This window comes from Lissotriton helveticus, chromosome 6 (assembly GCF_964261635.1).
Source record: "Lissotriton helveticus chromosome 6, aLisHel1.1, whole genome shotgun sequence".
NCBI lineage: Eukaryota > Metazoa > Chordata > Amphibia > Caudata > Salamandridae > Lissotriton > Lissotriton helveticus.
Window position 1 is genome coordinate 1,933,825,470 of NC_136067.1, and position 27,210 is coordinate 1,933,852,679.

At 42.9% G+C, this 27,210-nt stretch overlaps 1 protein-coding gene across 3 annotated transcripts in view; it reads right to left on the reverse strand.

Annotated features, from left to right (window-relative positions):
• ADCY3 (adenylate cyclase 3) overlaps nucleotides 1-27,210 on the reverse strand; it is a 519,000-nt gene that overhangs the window by 18,209 nt on the left and 473,581 nt on the right. For all 3 annotated transcript variants that reach the window (XM_078649931.1, XM_078649932.1, XM_078649930.1), the window contains 4 exons: nucleotides 21,399-21,480; nucleotides 18,554-18,712; nucleotides 16,988-17,134; nucleotides 11,008-11,127 (listed from right to left, as the gene is read on the reverse strand). In XM_078649931.1, coding sequence (XP_078506057.1) covers nucleotides 11,008-11,127; nucleotides 16,988-17,134; nucleotides 18,554-18,712; nucleotides 21,399-21,480 — 508 coding nt within the window. The remainder of the gene's footprint in view (nucleotides 1-11,007; nucleotides 11,128-16,987; nucleotides 17,135-18,553; nucleotides 18,713-21,398; nucleotides 21,481-27,210) is intronic.

Here is a 27,210-nt window from a genome sequence, read left to right on the forward strand (position 1 = left end):
ACCCCGTCAACAAAGATGATGAACCCCTCTACGATGACTGTCCCATTGAGGTCTAAAACCCTGTCGACAATGACTGCTCCTTCAACGACCTAATAAATGGCAACAGCTCCTGGATCAGCACACATCCCAGCCAAATCTTCAATGATGCTGTCCACAAACTCGTTGAAAATCAAGTCGACAACCTCACCCCAGGGCATCAGCATTCCGCCTTCGTTTGAGATTCTCCTTTCATTTGGGAAAGCAGATTAAGAACTCACAGGAAAAGAAAATGAAGGACCCCACCCTCATTCGAAGATTTCAGAAAGACTTCTGTTAAGCGAGTTGTAGGCGGCTCCATCAGCATACTGCCTTCCTGAGTGCCAGCAATGAGCTATGAAAACCCCTCCTAACCCAGGCACAGCCAATGGGACCCACCCATGATGCAAGACCTCTGACCTTCATCAATACTTTACAGCATAATGGCGACCTTTGAGAAGGTGGTTCCTCGGTTGCAAGACTATTCTGCAGTTCCCTCACAAGCACCAATGGCAATGATGCCTCGGCAACATCCCTCAGTACCACCACCTCACCCACCTACATATCCCTTGCTATTGCCTATGCGGCTTACACCGCCTGCATGTGTAGTGCCTTTACCAGTAACTCCTACTACAAAGGTCATAGACGAGGACAAACAACAGGACAATGGCCAAGAAGAAGGGGAAGGTATCTAGACCACTGGAAGAGGAAGGAAGCCCATTGATCCTTGGATGCTGGCATCATCCGGTCTGCTGCCTAGCTTTAAAGCTCAACAAGGGCATCTATTCCACTACATTGTTCCTGGCAGCAATCTTGGACATTGTTCACCAAGGTATTACCATCAGCAGGCACATCTTAAAACTACAGTTAATGATCACAAGTTTTTCCAAACACAGCACAGTCCTGGTCCAAGTGTACAAATCCCTACTGGGTCTATGTCTTCCTGCATAAAATTAATACCATTCTTTTACATGTGAATGGCACCATTTCAGACGGATTTAGAGCAGGAGTGGCAGCAAGCAGCAGAATCATTGGACAACATTACTGCTTCAAACTCTGCTGAAGATTTAGAGAAAATCTAAAATCAGGGCTTGTTCTTCAACCTACACAATCCAGACTCATCTTGACAGCTACATCTGTGGACGGTTGAGGGGCTCTCATGCAGGACCTTTTCACAAGAGACGTATGGATGGGAGAAAAGAAATCCTTTCACATCAACGTCTTGGAGTTACAAGTCTGAGTCTTCAAGCATTCCTACTGCGGCTGCAAAGAACACTATTCTGATCAGAAACAAAAACATGACCTCTCTATTACAACAAGAGGGCACAATGTCAATCACCCTTTTGTAGAAGATACAACTGCTAGGGAACTGGACCGTACAGAGCAGCATAGACATCTCAGTGGAACATCCATCAGGGATTCAGAGTGAGCAGAAGGATGCCCTCAGTCACGCTTTGTTGCAGTGTCACAAGTTGGAGCTTCATCAAGACTCAGACAATGGAGGGGCCATCCCATCCTAGATCCATTTGTCACTCTTCAAAACAAGAAATACCGGTGCTTTGCAAGCAGTTACTGGCAACCAGGCTTGATGGGCAGTGCCTCTCGATCACATGGTAGAATGGTTTTGCCAATGACTTTATACCATTTCCCCTTATCCCTAGGGTCCAGTGGGAGGCAAGACAGTCATGATTCTTTTGGGGGGGGGGGGGGGGGGGTAGTCTTATATAGCGTGAACTGGCCCAGAAGGTATCCGAGCGCTGTACATGGGCACCAGTTACGTTACAGATGGACACATTCATTTTTGTTAGGTACAGGGAGATTAAGTGATTTGCCCAGAATCACAGAATGCTGAGTGTCCCTGCTGAGACTCGAACCTGGTTCCCCAGCTCCGAAGTCGACCGCCTTAGCCGTTAGGCCACATTCTCATGTTACCTCATACTTGTAGCCCCGACATGGCCACGCTAATTCTTGTACATAAAACTAGTTTGACTGTCTAGATACCTTCTAATTGTGCAGATAATCGAGCCGAGTCTCCTATACAGACATTAAGGACAGCCCTTGCGCCATGACTTCAAGTCATTTGAGCCTCAGAGCTTGGTTCCTGCCCAATGGGAATTGAGTCATTTGGACATTTCTCTAGACTGGACGTTAATGCTGGTTATACTGGCTCAAGCCGGCATCCCTTCTATGACTAATGCTTTCATTTCATACAGCCACATTATATTTTGCGGTACTTACTTCAGTTAGCCCAAGAGGGCCCAAGCACTTCTCGGCTACGGTTCATCTGGTGATGATACTCATGTTCAGAAAAGCCTGTAATTCTCCATCCTTCTGCTCTCAGAGGGTCATCGAATAGGTCACGAAAGGTCTTATTTCTCTTAGTCATATAACCCCAGTGCCATGGAAACTGGACACTGCACTGAGCCAGATTATACCTTCCTCGGAGTCCACCTAGAAGGAAGCCTTGTGGAAGATGATGTCAGCTAGAACAGTGGGACAGCTCAAGGCCTTCACAATAGAAGAGCTTTGTCTCACTTTATAAAGGATGAAGTCTGCCTGTGGACCAACCCCAGGCTCATGCACAATGTACCTTCTGACTTTCATCTGAAAGTCTGTCACACTTCATTCTTTGTTTCCGAATCCTGGGCATCAGCTGAAAGAGCAGCACATTTACTAGATATCCTGGAGAACATCTGACCAGGTATTTGTTTATTTTGGTTGCCTAGGCAGGGCCTACTCTCTGTTAACCAGCTGACTTCCAGCTTGCATAATTTTCTGTCACATGAAAGCGAAGCTCCCCCTATCCCAAAAGTAAAGTGAACTGAAACTCCACCAGAGCATGGCAGCGATGATCGCAGTCTATGCAGGAGTGCCTCGCTGGGACGTCTGCTGCAGAACTGCATGAAAAGACTGGCGCACACTCAAAGTCTTTTCTCTGGACCTGAACTTGGAATAAGACACTTCAGTGAACCAAGCAATCCTGTAGAACCTGTTTCAGTAGGGGCCAGCCTGCTTCCCATTTATTGTATGCTTTATAAACTGCTTGCTATTCTGATTCAAGCATATATCTATGAATCTATAAAAGATCCAATATTGGAAAAGAAAAGATGTACTTACCTGTAACTTGTTTCACTCGCTCACTACATATTTGGTTATATCCTTCATGCTTGAGAGTGGAGTGCTCCAGCACATTAAGCTGACTGGATGAAGTGTGGGTTGTTCCAAATGAACATGCTACTAAACAAACACTGTTGCTGGGCCTATGGCTATTTTATTTTTACCACTATTTATTGCTATCTTAAAAGAAATTAGGATTTCCAGTCTGACGATGGGAATGTTCGAATCTGTAACTATATGAAAAATACTAATGTTGCAGGACTAAAGTTACAGGTAAGTACCTAATTTTATATTGTTTATTGCACCTTTGAAAGATGAAAAAACAGTTGTTAATTAATTAATTAATTAAATTATCAATCTATTAATTCTCTACAGGTTCTCACTCATTCTCTTAAGCCTTTGTGAACCCACATAAGGGAGATCATGTTTTGTATTCTGCTACTGTTTTTCTCAACCACTCCTATTCTTATAAAGAGGTCTTTCCTAGCCCCTCGTGAAGTCTAGAAGCAATGAAGCATGGGTCAAAGCTCACATATCGCTGCATACACACATCAGCTGGATACCCTGTTGGGCGATTGGTGTACTATGCAAATCAATATAACAGAGGCCTATATGAAGATCAAGCGATTTCCCAGCGGGTTATTTGTATGTCAGGTGTTATCCTGAGCTGCATCTGAACGTCCACCAACCCTGCTGGTCTTTCAGAGGCGCTAGGCCATCCTTAAATTCCAGAAATGTCCTTAAGGGTGGAGCACATATTGCACAAGTGCTCACTTGAAGCAAAAACACATGGTCAGCATCCAAAGTGATATTTGTTAGAGAAATTCTGGTAAATCTTTTTAGTTCATTCATAAGCCCCACCTCCCCTTAAAGAAACCTCCTGTGGTAGATGGTCCCAAACTTCCTTGGTCAGAGTGTTTACATCTGTCAGAACTTCAGATTCTCCTCAAATTTCGTCATTTGTCCAAGATCTCAAGGTACTTTTGACAGCAGTTCATGCTCCAACAGCAAGTGAAAACAGCTATTTATTTATTTATTTATTTATTTTATTTGACCGGCAAGGCAAGGAGTGCAACATTTTTCATATACATACAGAAAGAAAAAGTTTTCGGTTATTGCATGTACAGATCAACGTACAAACAAAGAAAAAAGAGGAAAAGCAAAACAGGCCAAAAATAAAAGTTCTTGACTAAATCAATAGTATCCACTAGAACAGAAAAATTCCATTAACCAAATTTGTATACAATTTACGAAAAGTTAACCAAAATCTTTTCGAACTTAGCAATTGTTTTTACGCCTCTGTTCTTGGCCAGTGCCCTTTCCATATTATACATTTCATGTAAAAGATTCCACCACTCGATTGTGTGAGGGGGGTTCTGCGAGATCCAGGCCCTAGATATCACCAATCTGGCGCAGGACAGAGCTATACTTAACCAACTCCTATTGATGGTGCCCGTAGAATATATAGATAATAGTACCAAAGGTGCAGAAATTGGAGTATTAATCAACTGTTTTTGAAATAGAATATTTTCAATTTCTGACCAATATTTGGTTAACATGGGGCATGAGTATATCATATGTATGAGGTCTGCTGCCACCAGACCACATTTAGGGCATTTTGTACGATCGCTACTTGAAATATTTTGTGACCATTTAGATATTTTTAATGGAGTATAGTAAAGTTGACTAACCGTCCTATAGAGTTGTAGTTTCAGGCTAGAAGAATGGACTACTTTGTTAATGTTAGCTAAGGCAACTGAAATGTTCTGGGGTGTCACATTATATCCCAAATCAGCAGTCCATTTTGACGCCAATCTAGGGCAATCGTCCAATTTATTTATTTTGGCCAAGACATTTGTATCCCAGACTAATTAGAGACTTCTTTTTCGTAGAAGCAACTCCATATACCTGAGCTATTCATTTGTTTCAGATTCATCTTGCGTATCAAATAATCCTTGATTTGAAAATATTTGTATATCATTACTTCGGGCAGGTTATACAGAGTTTGCAATGTTACAAATTGTTGAAAACCATCTGGGCCATAAAAGTCTCCTAACATCTTAATTCCATACTTGGCCCAGTCCCGCCCAGTTTTATCACTAAAAATATCAGGAAGCCCTGGGTTGTCCCAGAGTGGTAGCTCAGTATGAAAAAAGGAAGTGTCACAGTTGCTCAATATCAAGTTCCAAATACGTACTGCATCTCTCGCGGTCTTAAATTTTACACGTTTAAAATAGTTTGGGTCTTGCACTTTTGCAAAGAACTGTTTTGAGTTAGTACCAAGCATAAATTGATAAAAAAAATATTGATCGCTAACTATGAACAAACTACGAAGCTGGCTCAAAAAGGATGCAAAAAAGTAAGCTCTAAAGTCCGAAAGTTCAAGACCACTCTTTCAAGTGGTAATTTTAATATGGACATAGACCTTCTAGCCTTCTTATAGCCCCAAATAAAACTACTAAGGATTCCATCTAATTTTTTTAAGTATAAATTATTAACCCGAAAAGGAATGGAGCGAAAGAAATATAAAAATTTCGGCAAGATATTCATCTTGATCAGATTGATTCGACCAAGTAGATTGAGCGGAATCTCGTGCCATTTTTTAAGCAGCATGATCACCTCTTTTAGTAAGGGATCATAATTTAGCGTGTTTATTTCAGTGATCTTAGAAGACATTTTTACCCCTAAATAAACTGCGGTTTTACAGAGTCCTTGCACTACAGAGTTAGCTTGATAATTCACGATAACCTGAATTTTATTGATGTTTAATTTATAGCCGGAGATAAGTCCAAAGTTTTTGGCTTCCTCTGTTATTCCTATTAATGCATCCACCACATTAGTGGTGTAAATGGCTAAATCGTCCGCATATGCGGTTATTTTAAGAATCTTGTCTTCATGCTGCATCGGTACGATCTTAACTTGATTTTGCAGGGCATTGATAAAAGGCTCCATAGAGAGAGCAAAAAGCAGGGGTGATAACGGGCACCCCTGCCGAGTCCCCCTTAAGATCACAAAAGTTGAAGAAAGTGCCCCAGCATAGCTGATTTTAGCGTTGGGGTCCCTGTATAGTGCCTGTATGCTTCTGAGGAACTGCCCTTTAATGCCAAATTGCTTCAGGACCCCCCACAAATAATCCCACCCCACTCGGTCGAACGTCTTCTCTGCGTCTAAAAGTATCATACCGAGTGGGGTGAGATTAGTTGTAGCCACATCAAAAGCAGTGATGGCCATGTTGACGTGGGTGGTGGTATCCCTCCCTACCACAAAGGCATGCTGTTGTTCATTTACCAAATATGGCATGAGGGGTGCCATTCGCATTGCTAGCAGTTTGGAGTAAGCCTTAGCGTCGGCATTTATCAAAGAAATAGGTCTGTAAGACCCGCAATCCGTAGGTGTTTTTTTTTTTTTAAAAGAACATAATTTTAGCTGTTCTCCAAGAGTCCGGGGCCTTCCCTGTAGCACCAATTAAATTAATTACTGAACAAAAAAGAGGCAAAATTTCGTCTGCGCAGATTTTGTATAATTCTATCGGAAGTGTATCTTCACCTGCCGCTTTGTTGGATGGAAGAGAGGAAACCACCAGACGTAATTCTGCTAGTGTGTACTTCTCCTCCAGTGGGTCGATGCTTTCCTGGTCTAAATATTCTCTCAACGGTAGTTTCTCGTTTATATAAGATTGAATCTGATCTTCCGCGCTCCTACTCTCGGGGGTATATACATTTTCGTAATATGAAGCAAACTGTCCCATAATTTGTGCAGGTTGGGAGTATAAAATATCATTGGGGCCTCTTATGGATTTAATTAAAGTCGATGCCCGATCATCAGCAACTTTGTAAGCCAAGAGCTTCCTTACTCTATCCCCACATTCATATTGGGACAGTTTATATTTAAGTATTTTACAACTATTTCTCTCCCTGAGGGAACTTTTAATGATTAAACGTAATGTCACAAGTTTGTTTTCCAATTGAGCAATGTCTAGACTGCTTAGCCCAACCACCCTAAGCTTGTCAGCTAATTGGTTTTCAACAAGTAAAATATTAGCGGTTGCCTCCTTGGTTTCTTTCCTACGCAATGCATTTTGTTTAAATACATATTGTTGTGCGAGCCCCCTAATTGAGGCTTTACAAGCATTCCACACTGATAGAAGGGTAGCCGTATTAATATTATTTTCAATAAATTCTTTTATATGTTCCTTAAGGGCTGCTACAAAAGCTAGATCTGTTAATAAATATCTTGGGAACGTAAAGGGTCGCAATTCTAATAGCCTTTGCGCTGTACAAAATGTAAAAAGGATAGGATTGTGATCAGAAGATATTCTTGGGATAATCTCCATATGTCCTGAATCAATTAGTTCGCCCGATGCCCATGCCAGATCTATTCAAGAGCATAATTTGTGGGGGAATGATTAGTAGGTGAACCCTGGTATAGCAGGATGGAGATTACGCCATACATCTTAACATTATGTATTCTTGCTAATTCCAAAATTGCAGCCCTGGTTTTACGCATGTGTGGAAATATCCCTCTCTTTGTCACATCCTGTTCGTAATGTAGCACACAATTAAAGTCCCCCATCAAAATAAGTTCTCCCTCCCAAGATAGTAATTCTACATTCAGCCAATCAAAAATGCGTGGTTCGTCCCTATTCGACCCGTAGATGGCACAGAAGACATAATTGCAATTTTCTATCCACATTTGCACTATTGCCCATCGACCCCCGTTGTCTGCAGCGGTTTTAATCACTTCTCCACGCACTTGTCGCTTCTTCAGAATTGCCACTCCCCGAATAGGAGCATTTAAGGTGGTGCATACCACCATCTCATATCCCAATTGGGCCAGAAGTTTTTTGTCCTTAAAACATATATGCGTTTCTGTTAGCATAACCAAATGTGCATCATACATTTTCAATTCCTCATAAACCAAGTTTCTTTTGGTCTTATTATTCAAGCCTGACACATTCCATGCTAAACAACTAACATGCGACATTTTGAGTAAATATTAAATCATAGTGATCAGTCCCTTTCCTTGAGTTCCTTCTCTTTCCTAATCTAATAACTATCAAGTTGCTCTCACTTAGACTTGTCATGTATTTTTTGTGTTTTTCCCGTCCACACCACCCCCCTCCCTCTTCTCCCCACTACCCTACCCTCCACCCCCCGTACCATGGGGAAACCCCCCCCTAACGCACCTGCTGCCGCTGGATGGGCAGCCACCTGAAGGTGCAGCTATCTATAAAACCCTCACCCGAAAATGTATAAATCTAAACCCCCAAGTACAATATCTATCAATCCTCTCCTAGTCCGCCACCATTATATTTCAAAAAGTTTGTGCATCCTAACATCTTTACACATTAGTAATTTTTGCTAACACCGCCTCCGCTTCCTTAACCTGATTGAGAAAATACGTATGACCTGATTTGATGACTTTTAGACAGGCCGGTTCCTGGAGAAAGACCTGTGCCCCTGCCGCTTTAAAAGAATCCATTAGTTGTCATAGATTCCAGTGCCTTTCCATTGTATTTTTACATAGATCTGACCTGACAAAAAAGGTTACATCATCTGTCACTATTGGGGAATTAGATCTTGCTTTCAAGAAGACCGCCTGTCTAAGTAAAACGTTCCCAAAAAAGATCAGGAAAGGACGGGGGAATCTGCTTCCCTTGTTTCTATTTACTAGCGGCAACCTATGAACTCTCTGTAATTGAGAGTTCCAGTCCCAATCCGCCAGATCGGGAAAGGCACGTTGAAAATGTTTGACAATGTAGGCTCGAGGGTCTGAGCCTTCTGAACCCTCTGGAATCCCAAAGAGTCTAAGGTTCTGCCTTCGCTGTCTATTCTCCATGTCCTCGATTTTATATTGCAAGGCTCGTATCTCTTCGTCATGTCGGGCAATCTTTTGCTCTGTACCTGCTGACTGTTCTTCTACCTGCACCACCCTCTGCTGTAATTCTTCAACCTCTTGAGTGATACCACTCATTTTGCTATTAACCTCAAGTAGATAATTTTGCATCTTAGTATTATCTTCTTTCAACTGTAAAAAATGTTGTTGAGCTTCGTGCCGCTGTGCGGTCAGAGTGTGCAGTATTAGAGCTAGAGAAGGATTCTCAGACTGTGGTAAGCCAGGCAGGATATCCATACAGGACGATGCCTCAGAAGATGATTTTGAAAGGGTATGCGTGCCCATACCAAGGTGACCATTCTCCTCGGCCAAAGAAGCTATTATAGGAGAGGCTGTGCTAGCAATGTGGGTAGAAGCTGTAATATTTGCTGTGCTATTTACTCCCTCTCTTCCATCAATTACTGCCTGCGGGCATCTCCCCTCTTTTGTAATAGTGTCCAAAGGTCTGTCTGCAGAAGGTTGATTGAGGGAGTTAGGAGAGATGGCGTTGCTACTTACATCTTGTAAGGGGAGAAGCATCTCCGTTGGGCTGTTTCCTGATAGCCGTAAAGCCATAGTTTTGACCCCCCCCTTTGCCTGGATCCACTTTCGCAGTGGACTCTCGTCTAAGATAGGTTTGCCTCTAGTGTTCGAGAATGATATAACCGTAGAGAGAGTGGAAGGGTTCATATTTTTCTTATTCTTAACTTTGCTTTTGGCTTTACCCCTTCCTTTTTTCCGACCGAGCTGCTTCGCTACATCCAAAGAAGAGTCCGCCCCTCCATCTTCTTCTTCATCAATCAGTTCCTCGTATTCATCATTAGAGCCATCAGCCTTTTCCAGGTTTCCCAAAAGGAGATCACCAGGGGGCCTGTTTAATTCACAAATATCAATGGCTTTTTGTGCAGCAGCAACCTGCATATGCTTAGCCGGTTCCAGGTTATTAAGAGCTGTAGCGTTTATCGCATTGTTAGAGCCACTTAAATCTAGCTCTGCATCTAACGGCTCCTATTCCAGCTCTGGTTCCTTTTCTTTATCTGCTGCTGAAACCGCTAATGCCATTGCTACACAATTAACCCCTTCTATAGGTCTCTCAGCACTAACAATCATCTCAATCTGATCAATTGCTTCTTGACTAAGGACTTCTCCCTCATCCCGCTGTTCATTCTCTGTAATATCCGTATTTAATTTATCAATTAGCTTAGTACCAGTTTGCTTGTTTTTAATGTCATTATCTGCAGCAGTAGCCGTGGCCGTTTTCGACTTGATCAATGTACTTTTGTCAATGACAGTAAACAAAGGGGGGCGGATGATATGCTGCTTACCGGGTAGAGGTAAGCAGCATATCATCCGCTGCTCTGGCCCTTGCGCCTGGCGGGCAGTTGGTGTGTTTAGTACGAAGAAAACGCAGGGGAAACCGAGCCCAGCGCTTAAACCTGTAGCGCGAACGATGGCTCCGAAGAATCCTCCAAGGGGAGTACGGGCTGTGAAAGGCGCCCCGGCAGTAACGGCGGAGGAGGGCGGGAGTCAGGGGAATGCCGCTGTGAGTAATACACCGGCGGAAACACCAAAGATTTCTGCGAAAATCCCGGCGAGCGCACTAGCCCCAACAGCAGGAGCGAGTCTACAAAGCTTACAAAGTATGGAGACTACGGGGAGACAGGACAAGACAGCACCTCTACCAGAAAACAGCTATTTTAAATAATTAGTTTACTGTATCTATCTTTCAAAATATTCGGAATAATGTAAATTTTGTAATGTTTTCTTTTATAGTATGCTTTTATGGTGAGATTTGTTGCACCGAATAAAGCTGATTTTGATTTGATTTGAAAACAGGTATATCTAAGTAAAGCCTGGATTAAAGCAATAGTAACACTTGGTCTTAGCACCAAGAGACAACTCCACGTTTAGTATCTGCTATTGAAAAGTTTGTTCTTCTACCATGCACCTTGAAGATTGCATCTGGATGATACAGCCCCACTCTGATGGATAGTGTTTTACCTTGATTGTGCTGTTGTATCCATTTGTGTTGGAGTCTGGTGTTACCCCGGAAGCAGCCATGTAGGTACTCCCAATAGTTTTGATCTTCGTGATGCAGCGGAACTGTTGATCGTCCAAGAGCTACACATGGAAAAAGCACAATGTCAGATTTTGATGTGTATTTCCCAAAACAGAACATAAGACATCAGTCTATGATGATCAATTGAATTCCAGGACCACAGCTCGAGGCCCCCTGGCCTGCTCCATACATCCATGCATAAAAACAGAATAAAGGCCCCTAGAATTGGATCAGACCAAACAAACTAACTAGTGGCTGGAAAAAAAATGATCCAAACCGGGATTCTAGTTTGAGGCACAATGGAATAAACATATGTTGGGGGCTTTACAGGACTTTACAGATAATAAAATATATATTATATTTCACATCAATGCATCATGCTGTAAGGCAGCTAAATATAATATTGTTAGAGATTTTACTAATAATTCATGGATATGTGATCAACACTTCTAGCTTTTATTCTTGATTGTTGAAATGTTTGTCAATATGTTGATAATTTTTATGTACATAACAAATATGGGAAAGGTACATAACACATCTAAATACATTATAAAATGTCAGTTCTTCCTGAAGCAAGGCATGTTCACGTCACAAGAACGAAACTGAGTGGTAGGTATGAGAGACACTTGACAGTATTCCTTTTCTCCAAAATGGTCATCGTTTCTTTACGTGGCTTAGGAAATCTGCTCGCTGGGCATGACCCCAACATATTGGGGTAGCACTACATGTCATAATGTTCAAATATAATAACACTGCTTTAAAAGAGGGCAGTAGAGTTAAATCTGCCAACAGTCAGTGAAACCACCTAAGAGAGAGTCCCCTTGATAGGGGGGGAGTCAGGTCAGTGTAGACTTCTCAGGCTCTTCTATTGGTGCCATCAAAATAATTTCACTAGATACACCCCTTTTAATGAGAGTGGCTGAACCACCACCATATCCACCACCTTTACTTCTATGAAAGTTTTCCATACAAAGGGTGGCAGACTTTACGAATAGGCGGTTAGAGTGTCTTAATATGCTGCAAAACACCCCAAGCATGTTAAAGACAGTAGTTATGTGTGGTAATCACAATCTACCCTCACGTTCACGGTTCATTTCCAGTGCTCAGATTTGCCCCAGAGCCATCATGGATAACTCTGCATCCCACATTTACTAAGGTTTGTAGGGTGTTTGTGTAACGTAATTCAATTTAGTGCTGCACACACCACACCAGCCTTTAAAATGGTAGATATACTGACATGTCAAACATTAGTAAATGTGCGCCTAAATGTAGGAGATTTTTCACTGCCCTCTTGACAGAGGTGCAAAAGGCAATGCATTCTGTAGGGAATTTATTCCACACGCGCTCTAAGTCAAGCTACTTCTGCAGATGAAACCATCAGAAACGAAGCATTAGGCCTGGTTCTACTGGTTAGGAGTCCTGAGCAAATTGTAGTGGCATGGAAGCAAAATAAAAGTTCCAAACTGGATACAGAACTGTAACTTTTAGGATAAAATCATCGAAATAAATTTGTACATGGGGGGAAAAAAGACCCTTACATATTTAATACACAGTATCTATAGCTTTGTTCCCCACTATTTGTTCACTTATCCTGAGGCATAAACATCTGGGGCTGTATTACACATAGTGCTCTGGGTATGCAACGGGTGGGTGGGTGAGTGTGCCCGCTTTTTGCACCTGTGGGACACTATTGTACACATGTAGCGCAAGTGTATCATGAATGGGTGTTCCCTCATTTGCATGGTAGTGATGCCCCATACAAATGAGGGATCACTTTGCCTCTACACCTACACCATATTACCAGCATGGGCACCGAGGCAAATATGTCCTTAGCAGGCACACTGACAGTACACTTCAGAAAGATGTAGCACAGTCAGTGTGCCTTCTGAGGGCAGCCCGCTCGATGGGTTCAAGGAGGTCCCATGAAACCTTCAGATATCCCACACGTCAGTCTTTAATCCCCCTTTAAAGTGCAGGCAGGCTGCCACCTGCACATGGAAACCCAGAGCAGATTTGAAGCATTTGAAGATAATTTTGCCAAATATCAAATCTAAGCATGGCGGTATCTGCAATTTGCAAAACAAAAAGCTCCCTCACCACCCACTGCAATGCAGGGACTTCTACAGTAGCCCTAATCAGCGGCAGCATCTTTTCATTTACCACTGCCAGTGCAACATGCCCACAAACCACTACAATGTAGCAGAAACTGCAACACAATGTTTACATGGCCTGCAGGATGATGGTATTGGGGCCTTCCACTTCAGAGCCAGTGGTAGCCTCAATTTGGTCCCTTCCCAAGGCTCCACATATTTTTTGCGCATATATGTTGACTAACACACTTAAATAGGCTTGTTTCTGAGTCCTGTTGACCAGTCTTTTTTAAATACACATACATGGTTTCATCAGCACAAAACATTTTGTTATTAAATCTCCAAAGAAAGGTGTTGAGGGGGTGGCGAGTGTGCCTTCCAGAGCACAAATGTCCTGTGGCTTTGTATATAGAAACTTACATGTTTGACATTATTCAACAAACTACTCTTCGTCTCCCTTCCAACCCTGAAAAAGCTTGGAGTCTTACACCCATCAGTAGCAGGAGTACATTCCTTTGCAGCAGATACCCACATAGTTGGCGGGGATTTATGGAAAGGCGTTTTTCACAGGGGACAAGCTTTTTGAGCGGAGGAAAAAAGTTAAAAAGTCTATTTGAACTTTCTCAAAAACAGAATTCACAAACGTTTTCCAGGAGTGTACCTTTAAACTGTGAATCAGGCAGGTTTTGCGGAATAACCTAGAAAATGCCTGTGAATTCTGAAAATGAGTAAGTCTATATCCATGTAAGGTTGTAAATCACAGTCTGTAGATTTATTACACTTCTGTGAATCATATCCAACATGAAGAGCAGGTGGTGGATAGCTGTATATTGTGAACATTAGGACCACAGGTCTTAATTTAATTGTTTCCTTTTTATTCCCTTGTCCTGCTATGTGTGTGTTTGAGAGGGATGAGAGTTTGGTCTAAGCACTTCAACGCTGCTAATGAAAAGTGAAACCCAGCAGTGCCTTTCCAAGTGGAAGTCCCTGCACCTGACTACCAAGCAGATAATGTATTTAACACCACAAGCACCCCCTGCTGAAGCTACTCCTCTACATGGCCATCTAAAACACAGACAACCATCATGGACATTAAAGGAAATGTGTTAGATACAAATTATGAAGGGAGGCCCACCAGACTTACTTTATTGCACCTTTAGGCAATCTTTGATATTGTGGATCACAAGACAATTTTAAATTGCCTGAAAATTTGGTAAACATCTCAAGGAAAGTGTGGGATAGCTTTACATCCTTCCTAAATGAGTTAGGAAGCATGTCCAACTAGGTCAACCACCTTATTTAGAGGTTTGTGGACAGTATACTCCGTCAAAACGTGATGGATATCCCGTCCGCTGTAATACAAGTGGCATGCGCTGTACTGCACTTGTGTTACAGCAGAGAGGGTATCTAACACTCTTGTGATAGAGTATCCCGTTTAGTTAATGTGCCTAACTCTCTTTTCCTTTTAAACTTGAATTTTAGTTCTGCTGATTACTTAATTTTACTTTATTTCTTTGTCATTGTTGTGGTCTTACTAATAAATATATGACCTATGTATGTGTTTTGTAGTTTCATCTGGAAGCAGGACCACAGGCATCCAATGCTAAGAAAAATGTCTGGGTATACGCATATGGTAACCATGCATACAAATGTATACACCTATACCGGACAGTGGACCAATTAACCAAAAAACAGCACCAACCCCAAGAAATGTATAGACCAATTTGTATCTTGATTCCAAAATTAATTCCGTGTGCCAACTCCAAAGGTGCCCCCTGCCCAAGGGCACCACCCTTGTCAACAGAGTAAATTATGAATGTTCCAAAATTTGGTCCAGCACCACTTGCAAAACTTATATGATCAGGTCATTTCATACAGAGTCCTTATCAAAGACGATGATTCGTAGTTCTTGCTTAAATTTCTTTTATTTTCTTAGAATTTTGTGCCACAGCCAAGTTTTGCAAGTGGTGCTGGACCACATTTTGGGACATTCATGCATACAAATGTGAATATTTCAAGTCACAACTCACACATACATCAGCTGACTAACACTGACCAATCATTACAAATATACTGTTATAAATAAGAAAGAAAAGTTGAAGGTGGTAAATATTCCTGGGTAAATACCACCAAAGTATATCACACAGACCCAGCCCGTATTGCTAAAAGGCCAAATGTAACATTACCTGCACAGCCACGTATCAGCACATTGAAGACCACGGCATCATAGACCCACTTCCCCAGACCTACATACAAGTGCCCAACATGCATCACCCCTGCAACAATCAAGTACTTATCTGCAACTGGCTATCCGGTAAACCCCCTGATCCCCCCCCCCCCACTGCCCATTATGGCACAGGCGCAGTGCAACAAGAATCCTGGATGACTCCATTATCAAGAACCTCTTCCACGAGTGAGTAGCATTCCAGTCTTTGGAGAGCTCATCACAGAGGCAAAGACATCTACTGGGTAATGATCGTTCTATCCACGGGCACAGCACCTGCCGCCATCCATCTTTTTGGAATTGTCGACTCATCTTCCGCAAGCAAAAAAAGCCTAAATCTCAGATGTCAGAGTAGACATTCTTGTGATGTTTGGACCAGTGCTTATGTGTGTGAGCATGCGCATATGAGTTCATGTTCAGGTTTTGTAGGGCTGTCATTGGAAGGCAGTAGAGTTTGATTGGTTACCAGTAATCTTCATTGTCCCAGTCATTATGTTGCTGAGGACAAGCCTCCTCCTTAGAAAGTCCTTATCTTCTTGTTATTTGTCCCACTTCCTTCCTTCCTTCTTGTAACCACCAGACTAGACTGCCCCTCCTTCTTTTAAAGCATGTCCTTCTCTTTTTGTTATTCGTCCCACTTCCGTTCAACCGCTTAGAGCATAATTGTTTGGGAAGGAAACTCGCCCTTAATTATGTAAGAATTGGTCAATTTAGATGGGCATAGAGGTAATAAAGATTATGCAGGGTTTATAATGGCTAAGGCCAGTATTTCTGTATACAAATATGCACTTTCCAGTAATCAATATCAATATATTTCCATCCAATAATAATGGGAATAAAATCTGAATTTTAGATAGTGACGTTTCAATAAATGTTTGGGTGAGAAACGACTCATAGGGTCGTAGCTTTGGTGGATTACATTCTAAAACAATGAAAAAAAAAAACATTACTACAACTAGTCACCTGAATCCGTCTTTCATGGTGCACTTGCATGCAGTTTTAAGTGCATTTGCCTTTTTTGTGCATTATCTTGAAAATCTTTAAAATGTAATGAAAATAGTTCAGGCAATAGGACGCGCCTTTGAATGACGGAAATCTGTATGATTTGCTTCAGATGCACAGACATGAACCTTGTAAGAAAATCCAGATTTTTCATGGTGTATTTCAGCCTACATACTACTCCATTGGTGTGAAATTGTAGTTTCTTTGTAGCAGCATAAATGTTACCTTGTGGTCATGCTTGAATGTATTTACAATGTAAAGAACAACCAAAAAACATGGTATTAGTGGGTAGCTTAACACCTTCATCTTTGAAATACAGTGCAAATGTACTACCAACCCGTATAGAAGAAACCTTTGTATATTTGATTGGAACATGTGTGCATCAGGATTTAGACAATAACGTGTTAAAATAAAACTACATAATCCATTTCTAAATGGTTTTAGATGACATTAGGTATTGGAAAAGATGCACAATGGAGAACAGTGCGTCCCTTCTTGAAAACATGAAGGATCTGTTTTCAAAAAAGGAAGGCGCAGACAGTAATTTTTGATTTTGCATAAAGCCATACAACTTTTAAAATAGGATAAGAGACATATTAAACTTACCGCATCAAAATCTGAGATAATTTCATTCAAAAACCTCAGGCATTCAATCCCTCCGTTGTTGATGCTCTCCTCTGTATAGAAATCGGAGAAGTTTGGGATTGAGGCAAACATCACCCCGATTTCATCATACGACTGGCTGTACAGCTCCTGCAAGTTTAGGGATACATTCAAATATCAATTAGGCATATTGCGTAGACATGGGTTGCAAGCAGCCTACTGATTGATTGTGCATGTTGAATAAAGTCAGCAGAGCTCTTTAAATGAATATCTAAACAAAATGGAATGAATGAATGAAAACTCTTTTTTAAATTCTGGATCTATGGAAAGTCAATGTGGTGGGAAATTGGTAGACAGCAATGAGTTTCCCTTAGCAGAGGATTCTGGGAGACAGCCAACAGATATTTATGGGTTAACAAAGGCAAAGAGCCATATCTTGGCACTTCACAAAGAGTAACACATTTGCAGTGTTTGACACATTCAGCAGGTTTACTTCTGCAAGTAATGCCTGTAGTTTTGGGTTCCCAGGTCTGTGGCCATAGTGATCATAGCAACATTCCAAAGCTGATTAAAGAAACCACATATTAGTATATCATGTCAAGCGTGTTGTAGGACAGTCGCTTCGTACATCTGGGCAGTGTGTTCGTAGTTACATAGTCAAAAGACAGCTTTCCATGTGTGCTGGTATTCATATCACAGGAGTTCAATCTAGATGCCAAATTTTCATATTTTATAAAGCTAGTTGTGTTCTCTAGCTAGATCAACAATAAAGTGTACTAATCAGTTTCGGATAATTTGAGCATCTGGGTATAAATGTGTGTATTTCAATTCCCCCCTCTTCCTCCAAATGGGCAAACTCAAATGAATGAACAGAGATATTTGCAATTTCCTTTGATATTCACATGCTCTCTTGAAAATTGCAATGCTGGCTCCAATCAGGCCCTGCTGGGAACTATGGCACTGAATGATCTATTGGCTATTTTTCTTTAAGGGGCAGTGCATCTTCCTTAAAATACATTCTATGCACCTGACCAGAAAAACACCTAATTTCCATGGCTAAAACGACATCAGTTTGCTCCTTATAGAGCTTTAACCACAATACAGATATTCCTCAGTATCAGAGACTGGACATGGATTCTTTTTTTATGCAACAATGATACCGACATTGATAATTTTAAGGAGGTGAATCACTGCCATTTAAGACTTTAGACGAGTGTTTTCAAATCTGACAACAGATCACAATCGGAGATTAAAAGTAATCACCGATTAGACCATATAGTTGGTGGTTCCTCATATAGCTTTTCAGGCGCAAGAGTCCAATTTCAAATAAATCCACCATTGCAATGAATTTTCAAAGACATTGATAGTGTCAGCAAACGGGCAGAGTGTCTGGACTGCCATTTATACATAATCAGGGTTCAAGGCTGCAGCTAGCCAGAGTGAGTAGACCGCAGACTGAATAGTTACTGCTTGTTGTCTCAGAACAGATCTTGACAAAACCTGTTTCACAGGTTAGTCACAACTGAGAACTATTTTCCATGGATGTATGCCTCATATTATTACTCTCACCTCATCTCGTTTCTTGGACCCAAGAAAGTGTCGTGCCACATGCTCAGGAAGCATGTTTGTTACCAGGGCTTCGTTCCAGCGCCTCATGTCGTACACCTTTTCCTTCTGATCATGGACATCAATTTTCCACAGAAACAACGTCCTTGCCAACTTTTCCACCTGTAGGAAGAAACCAAACAATGACAGGCATCCACAAATGTTATGATTTTTGCACAATCACACCCCATGCAGAATCACTCAAGGAGACTACATAGCATTGAACACAAGTATGTGTGCTGTTGAAGAGGATACATTTTATCAAGTAAATGTCACGAATTTCTTAACTTTTTTACATCAGAAACTGAGCCTGTGACAGCAACACAGTTGGTTTAGAATTCTATATGGAGTTGATTAAGCAACTTTTATTGAGCTCATCTAGCCTCAATGGATAGGTTTTGATTTTCAAATTTAGACTCCCCAAGAGTATTGAGAAAGGAGTCTCTGGATAAAGTCTAAATACATGAATGTAGATAATGGTTTAGTACTCTTTATGTACTACTGGTTATTAGTAAAAGATTTTAAATATGAGCAATACAAAATTATTTAGGAAATGTTGTGGAATTTAATTGTAAATGTTAGCATCTTAAAAAGACTAATTCAGAAATCTCAATTCAAGCTATCTGGAATTCCCAATGTGTTAATTTAGAACCTGCAAGGCTGATTTAGTACTTTTATGAAGGCCGACTTAAAATTCCTTAGTGGATTAGTTTAGGATCATCAAAGATAAAGAATTAGTTCTTAATCTGCCAAAAAGAGCTTCCTCGGCGAAAGCCAATAATGCCTTACACTGGCTGCCCGTTAATAAAAGAATTATTTTTAAAGCCCTATGCTTCTGCCACATGATACTGCAAGGTAAGGGACCTAGTTACCTAAATGATCTCCTCACCCCTTATAACCCGACTCGTCACCTGAGATCAACGGGGGCGAACCTCCTCAAAGTCCCAAAAATTCAAACAGTAAGAGTAGGTGCGCGCTCTTTCAGCTATCTGGCAGCCAAGAGCTGGAACACATTACCTTCTACACTCCGAGCTGAGCCATCTGAAACTGCCTTCCGGAAAGAATTGAAAACTTGGCTCTTCCAACTGTGAGCTCCTGGGTGCTCAACCTCCATACGGCTCGGTTTTGTCACCCTCTCGCCACCCTTCCTTACTGATCTCACTGTAGCAGCTCCGAGCGAGGGGACACACCAGTTGGTGTAACCAAGCGCATTATAAATGTTTTTATTATTATTATTATTTATTCTCAAGGGTATTTGTTTAGCATCTTCATATCAATTGGGTTACGGTTGATCTATAAGAAAGAATTCTCATTATAAATATATGGGATCTTGAAAGGGGCATTTAAGATACTCAAATGGATTGGTTTAGTATTCTCAAAGGTGTGTATGCATTATCAAGGAGGCTTAATATTCAAATCTCACTGTCATAACTTAGAACCCATAATTGTTTTAGGACTCTCAATGTGACTGCCTTAAAACTGCCAAGATACTAACCTTGGGATTCTCATGATTGTCATTAACTATAAATCTTTGAGGGATTTAATTTGGATTTGAGCATAGATTTAGAGTTCTCTCTACTACGATTTAGATTCCTTAAGATGATTAATAAGGTATATTCAGAATTTCCTATAATGAGTGACTCACATACATCAAGGTGATGATTTTAAAATTCTTAATAACATTTATTTAGGATCCTGAAAGTGATTTATTTAATATCATTAGGAGCATGATTAGATTTTTTAATGGGGTTGACTTAAGATCCTCAAAGGGACTCTCCTGGATCCTTAATGAAGATTGTTTTTCCAACAACTTATTAGCTTCCCATAATGAAATGTATTGTCTTCTTAGCTTTGATCCAAAGTGAAACAAATCTAGTCAAGTTCATGCATCTGTCAAGCTATTGAAAATCCCACCTTTGTATCTCATTTAAATTATCTATGTTGCTCCAGAGAAAGTCTGACTTTTTGTTTTGTAGCCAGGAATGGTATTTTGGTAAATGAAACAGGGCTGAGTTTAGTTTTCTATATAAATATTTGAATGTTGAAATTTACAGCAACACTTAAATCACACCCCTGAGTATCCTACGAAGCACGGATCTGAGCCAGGACATGATTCCAGTCACCACGGCTGGGTTGGTCATTTAGGCTGTCTTACAATTCCAGCACCATGTTTAACTCTATTGTTTTTCAGGATCTCTTCTCTTACCTTTATTTAAGTATTGTAGTGGAATTCTATTCAATATGCTAAGTTACAGTCCCAAGAATTTACAAGAAATTAAAAATAGGAACTTAAAAACATATTTGATTCTGTAGTGCACAGGTGGGACAAGAAAGTGAAGCAGAAGACGGATCAGGAGTTACAATGTGCCAAAGGTTGGACTATTTAATTTCTTACAGGTTGTCCAGCACAACCATCCAATCAATTTATATTTGTCAGGCTCATCTATACTTAAAACCAGTGGCATCCAAATCACGGCCTGGAGTTACACAGTTATGCAACATTTCCAGGATATTCCTAACGATAAATTTAAATGCTTCGAAGTTAAATGCAAATCCTCTACATAATCAATTATTAGCCTGAAAATCTGACATGGGTCTGTCCCATTGGATCTATGTAGGACAAAGCTGTCCTTAGTTCAGAATAATTTTATTAAAGCTTTTAGAATAAATGACAGAAATAGACAATACAAAAAATGGTAGCATGGTCAATGAAACCTTAACAATTGATAAAACAAATTGGTAATGAAAACATAATAAGCTGTCCTAAGTGGCGAAGTTTTTGGTGTCTGCTGAGTGGAATAACACTTACATGTCGAGCAAAGTAGTAGAAACTCAGCATCATGATGAATATCATCACCGTCATTGCATATTTGGTAGGAACCAATGTGACCCTAAAATATACAAAGAAAAAACGTCAACTGTCAATAAAACATATCAGATTCAATTTGATTGAGCAATATGTGGTGTTTCTGTAGAGTCAAAATACCAGCTGTACTTTTTGAAGTGCAGTCCCCTGATGCACTGGTTTGGTATGCCAATATGGGCAATTTTGAACTCACAGTACATAACTCTTTGTTGATGTAAGTTATAATTCTTATATTTTATTTTTTTAATACTCTTCTTGGCGATTTTTACATCACTTGTTTTTCTAGGACGTTTCACATAACTTGTGATGACACCAATTGTTTTTTTTCATCATTATGTATCCACAAAATTGGTTATTGTCCAACTCTAGTATTTATATACATGTTTTGAGTCCTGATCCCCAATGCATTTCATTTCAGACCTGCTTGGTCCTTCTTCTGGGGGACATTACAACATGAGCTACAAAACAAAATTAACCAACAATAAGACAAATTCATGCCTACAATGTGCCCTTTCATCATAGAAACTCATAACACAGTTTGACCCATTATAAAGCGAACCAATCTACCACCCACAATCAATCATTCAGCACTAGATTATAAAATTATTCATGAATGCTAGCACTCCATTTACAATTTCAAAAACATAATTGTAAATGAGCAACAGTGTAAAAAATGCACCAGGCATTATATCTTAAAAATGCAATCACTAAGTGCAAACATTGTTAATAGACACTCCATATCCAAACTTCTGTCACCTACACTCCAATGAAAAATTTCGAGAACCCTTATAGCAGCCCTAAAAAACAATTTCCTACTGTTTGCAAGTTGAAAAATGGAATATGATATGGGCCACTGAAATTACCGTGTATAAGCGTTTTTCAAGTTTCAGCGTGCTCGCTTCAAAGCCCGCCTATGTTCTTAACACGATTCTATTTTTCGCATCAGTGTTGACCACGCGTATTTCCAATACAGTTGTAAAACGTTTGTTCCATGCGTCACAATGATTCACAGCGTAAAGTAGAGTACTATGCTGAACACTACGGCCCTCTATCACTGCCATATTGTAAAAATATAATAGACCGCAGCGTTGAAAACAAAGGGACATATTATCAAGCACAGCGATAAATTTATCGCCGCTTTAGTGGCAGAAAACTGCCGCTAAAGCGGCGATAATGGGCTTATCGCCGCTTTAGTGGTCGTTTTCTGCCGCTAAAGCTGGCAATAATTTTAACGCCCGTCCTTGATAATATGCCCAAAAGTTATTTGCATTTATCTGTGAAACATATGCCTAGTATAGCTAGATAAAACACAAGATGAGCTAATTGGTGAACTAATTACTATTTTATGGAAGCTATCTACATCAGAATTAGCGGCACATATTGCAAAATGCACTTGTAAGACATCAACTTAGTGTGCCAAGATGATACACATTGTAAATAGACTGGTATGCCGAGTATTGCGGCCCCACAACGCCACCATATTGTAAAAGCATTATGAACTACTACAAGTTGATGATCATATCTATTCATAATGTAGACTACCAGTGCTTTTGTGCTTCACACCATGCTTCACACTGATTGTTAATACTAATAAGGGGTCGTAATGCATTATTTCTCAATCAATTCACACTAAAAAATAAACTTGATTACACAGGTGTGCATTTTAAGATTGTTGTAGTGTTTCTGCAGAGTGGCACTCACTAGGAATTACAATAAACATGACGCCAGTGAGTAGGATACGCCGATGACTCCATGTAGTTGGGGTACATGATTACCAGATGGGGGGTTAATTTAACAAATCAATACCTTTTGGAGTTGCAGACTTAGTTAATTTCAATAGAACCAAATGTACTAATAGACCTGAAAATAATGATCTGTGATGGGAAAGCTCAGGGCTTGAAATGTTGCCTCGTAGTGACAGAGTCATCCAGTAACCCTACATTTGAGAGCCGACTCCCAGGTACGCCTAGAATCAAGTGCAGTGAGGACAGAAAATAAAGACCTTTGAGCAGATATGACCTAAAAAAAGGCAAACGTCAGTATTATGGAGCACTAACTCCCAGCCGCTTAAAGACAGTCTCGCTGTGTTCCTATCGACATTCGTGTGCATATATCTTTACCTTAAGAGCATAGCGATTTCAGATGCCTTGGCATGTTTTTGGTGCCAAAGTGATTAATTGATTGCATTAGTAACCAGTATTGAAAAAAGCCTGCTGCAGAGAAAAAAAACATTGCTTTCTAAATCCAGTGTATCTATGAGATAAAAATGTTTTAGTGTGTGATGTTATGCGACCTCTGACCCTGCTCGCAGGCAGGTCGCTCCCCACGCTGCTGCATTGCTTGCCAGACTTTGCCTTGCCTGCCTGTATTTTTTATTTGTTTTGCCTTACTTGCTTGCTTGCCTAATTCTGGTTTTCCTTCTGTGCCCGGTTCTCCCTTTGCTCCCCTCGCCGTCCCTCGCCCGTTGTTCCCGCGTTGCATCCCTGTGGCCTGCCCCCCCTGCTCTCCCATTCGCCACCCCGCTCCTGCCTCCGAGCTACTCCTACCTCCCACCTACCCTCATATGGAGGCCAGGCAGCGGTGAAAGGAGCAACCTCTGACCCTGCTCGCAGACAGGTTGCTCCCCACGCTGCCGCATTGCTTGCCAGAATTTGCCTTGCCTTGCTTGCCTGTATTTTTTATTTGTTTTGCCTGACTTGCTTGCTTGCCTAATTCCGTTTTTCCTTCTATGCCCGGTTCTCGCTTTGCTTCCCCCGCCGTCCCTCACCCGTTGTTCCCGCCGCTGCTGCCTGGCGGCCCCGCCCCCTTGCTCTCCCATTCGCCACCCCGCTCCCGCCTCCCAGCTACTCCTCCCTCCCACCCCCCCCCTCATATGGAGGTCGCGCAGCAGGCGCGCAGCGTTCACGCCGCTGGCGGGCCAAAGGCAAGCCCGTCTGTGCCTGTCTGCGCCTGGACCGCACCCATCGCCAGACCCCCTGGCCCCCGCGGACGCCATGACACCTGACACCGCTACGATGCCAGCACCCTCCACGCACTCAACACCACACGATCACACACCTGCTTCCTGGCCGCCCTGATATGCACCCAAGGACCCTTCACCTGCCGGAAATGCTGCTTCGCCAGCATCCACCCCGCCAAGCCGCCGACCAGGAAAGAACCCAACTACCTCAGATGCATCCTCCTCAACACCCGCTCCACCCGCAAACACGCCGTTGAACTCTGGGACCTACTCGACTCTACCTCCCCAGACGTCGCCTTCCTGACAGAGACCTGGCTGAACCCCGCCTCAGCACCCGACATCGCCATAGCCATCCCGGAAGGCTACAAGATCCCCCGCAGGTACCGCACCAACAGAGTAGGAGGAGGAATCACTATCGTCCACAGAAACGCTCTCAGAGTCTTGACCAACACCGATGACACCCTCAGCTCCGCCGAACACCTGCACTTCCAGATCCACACCGACCCCAACACCACCCTCAGAGGAACCCTCGTCTACTGACCCAGGACCCCGACCACATGTTCAGCGACTCCATCGCCATCTTTGTCAGCACACACGCCCTCGCCTCCATGGACTACATCCTCCTCGGGGACCTGAACTTCCACCTCGAGAACAACAACAACACCAACTCCACCACCCTGATCGACAACCTAGCCAACCTGGGACTCAGCTCAGACAACCCGTCACAACACCCACCCACTCCGCCGGCCACACGCTTTACCCCATCTTCTCCGCAAGCCCCCACGTCTCCTTCAACCACACCACCGAACTCCACTGGACAGACCATCGCTGCATCCACTTCACCTTCAAGAAGCCCACCACCCACCACCGCACCCAACAGATGCCTCGCCGCTGCTGGAGCAAAGTCACTGAACACCAGCTAACCACCACCCACGCCCAGAGTCCACCCGCTGACCCCGACGCCGGCAACCTCAGACAGTGGATCGACGACTGCGCCAACACCCTCGCCAAGTTCAAGAAACCCTCCAACAGTCACACCAGCAAGAAAGCCAGCTTGTTTAATGAAGACCTCCAGGCCTCCAAGCAAACCTGCTGAAAACTGGAGAAGAACTTGCTCCATGAAAGAAACACCGGACAGCTACGCAGCCCACAAGAACACCACGCGCAGACATCGTCACCTCATCAGATCCGCCAAAGGGGCCTCCTTCAAAGACCGCCTAGACAACAACGCACACAACAGCAAAGAGCTCTTCAACATCGTGAAGGAACTCTCCAACCCCAGCTCCAACACCAACGACATCCCACCTTCGCAAGACCTGTGCAACTCTCTGGCCACCTTCTTCCACTGCAAGATCGCAGACATCCACGACAGCTTCAATGCCACAACCGCCCGACGATCACCGAGACCTCCGCCCCTACGACCACCATCCGCACCAACCACCTGCTCTCCTGGACCAACTTCAACGACGACGACACCATCAAGATCATGAACACCATCCACTCCGGATCTACGACAGACCCATGCTCACACCACATCTTCAACAAAGCCAGCACAGCCATCACACCCCATCTCCGGAAAGTCATCAACATCTCCTTCGAGACAGCAACCTTCCCGGAGAGCTGGAAGCATGCCGAGATCAACGCCTTACTCAAGAAACCCAAGTCGGACCCTAAGGACCTTAAGAACTTCCGGCCCATCTCCCTGCTTCTGTTCCCGGCGTAGGTCATCGAGAAGACAGTCAACAAACAACTGACCTGCTACCTCGAGGAGAACGGCATCCTGGACCCTTCCCAGTCCGGGTTCCGCAGAAACCACAGCACCGAAACTGCCCTCATCGCAGCCACCAATGACATCAGGACCCTGCTAGACAACGGAGAAACAGCGGCCCTCATCCTCCTGGACCTGTCTGCCGCCTTTAACACTGTCTGCCACCGCACACTAAGAATACGCCTCCACGACGCCGGGATCCAAGAAAAGGCCCTGGACTGGACCACCTCCTTCCTCTCCGGCAGAACACAGAGCGTCCGCCTTCCGCTCCGGAGCCACCGGGATCATCTGCGGCATACCCCAAGGTTCATCCTTCAGCCCAACGCTGTTTAACATCTACATGGCACCACTCGCCCATGTCGCCCGAATGCACGACCTCAACATCATCTCCTATGCCGATGACACCCAGCTGATCCTCTCCTTCACCAAAGACCCCCACACCGCCAAAACCAACATCCACAAAGGAATGAAGGGCGTCGCCGAATGGATGAGGAACAGCTGACTGAAGCTGAACTCGGACAAGACGGAGGTCCTCATCCTCGGATCCAACCCTTCGGCCTGGGACGACTCCTGGTGGCCGACCACACTGGGAACAGCTCCAACCCCCACAGACCATGCATGCAACCTAGGGGTCATCCTCGACTTCACCCTCTCCATGACGTAGCAGGTCATTGCCGTCTCTTCCTCCTGCTTCAACACCCTCTGCATGCTCCGCAGGATCTACAAGTGGATCCCCACCGAAACGAGAAAGACGGTCACCCAGGCCCTCATCCGCAGCAGGTTGAACTACGGAAACGCCCTCTACACAGGAGACTCGGCCAAACTCCTGAGACAACTGCAACGCATCCAGAACGCCTGATCCTCGACATCCCTCGCCGCAGCCGCACCACACCCCAGCTGAGAGACCTGCACTGGCTCCCCGTCAACAAGAGGATAACCTTTACCCTCCAACCTGCACTGGCTCCCCGTCAACAAGAGGATAACCTTCACCTTCAACCCTCACCCACGCACACAAGGCACTCCACAAC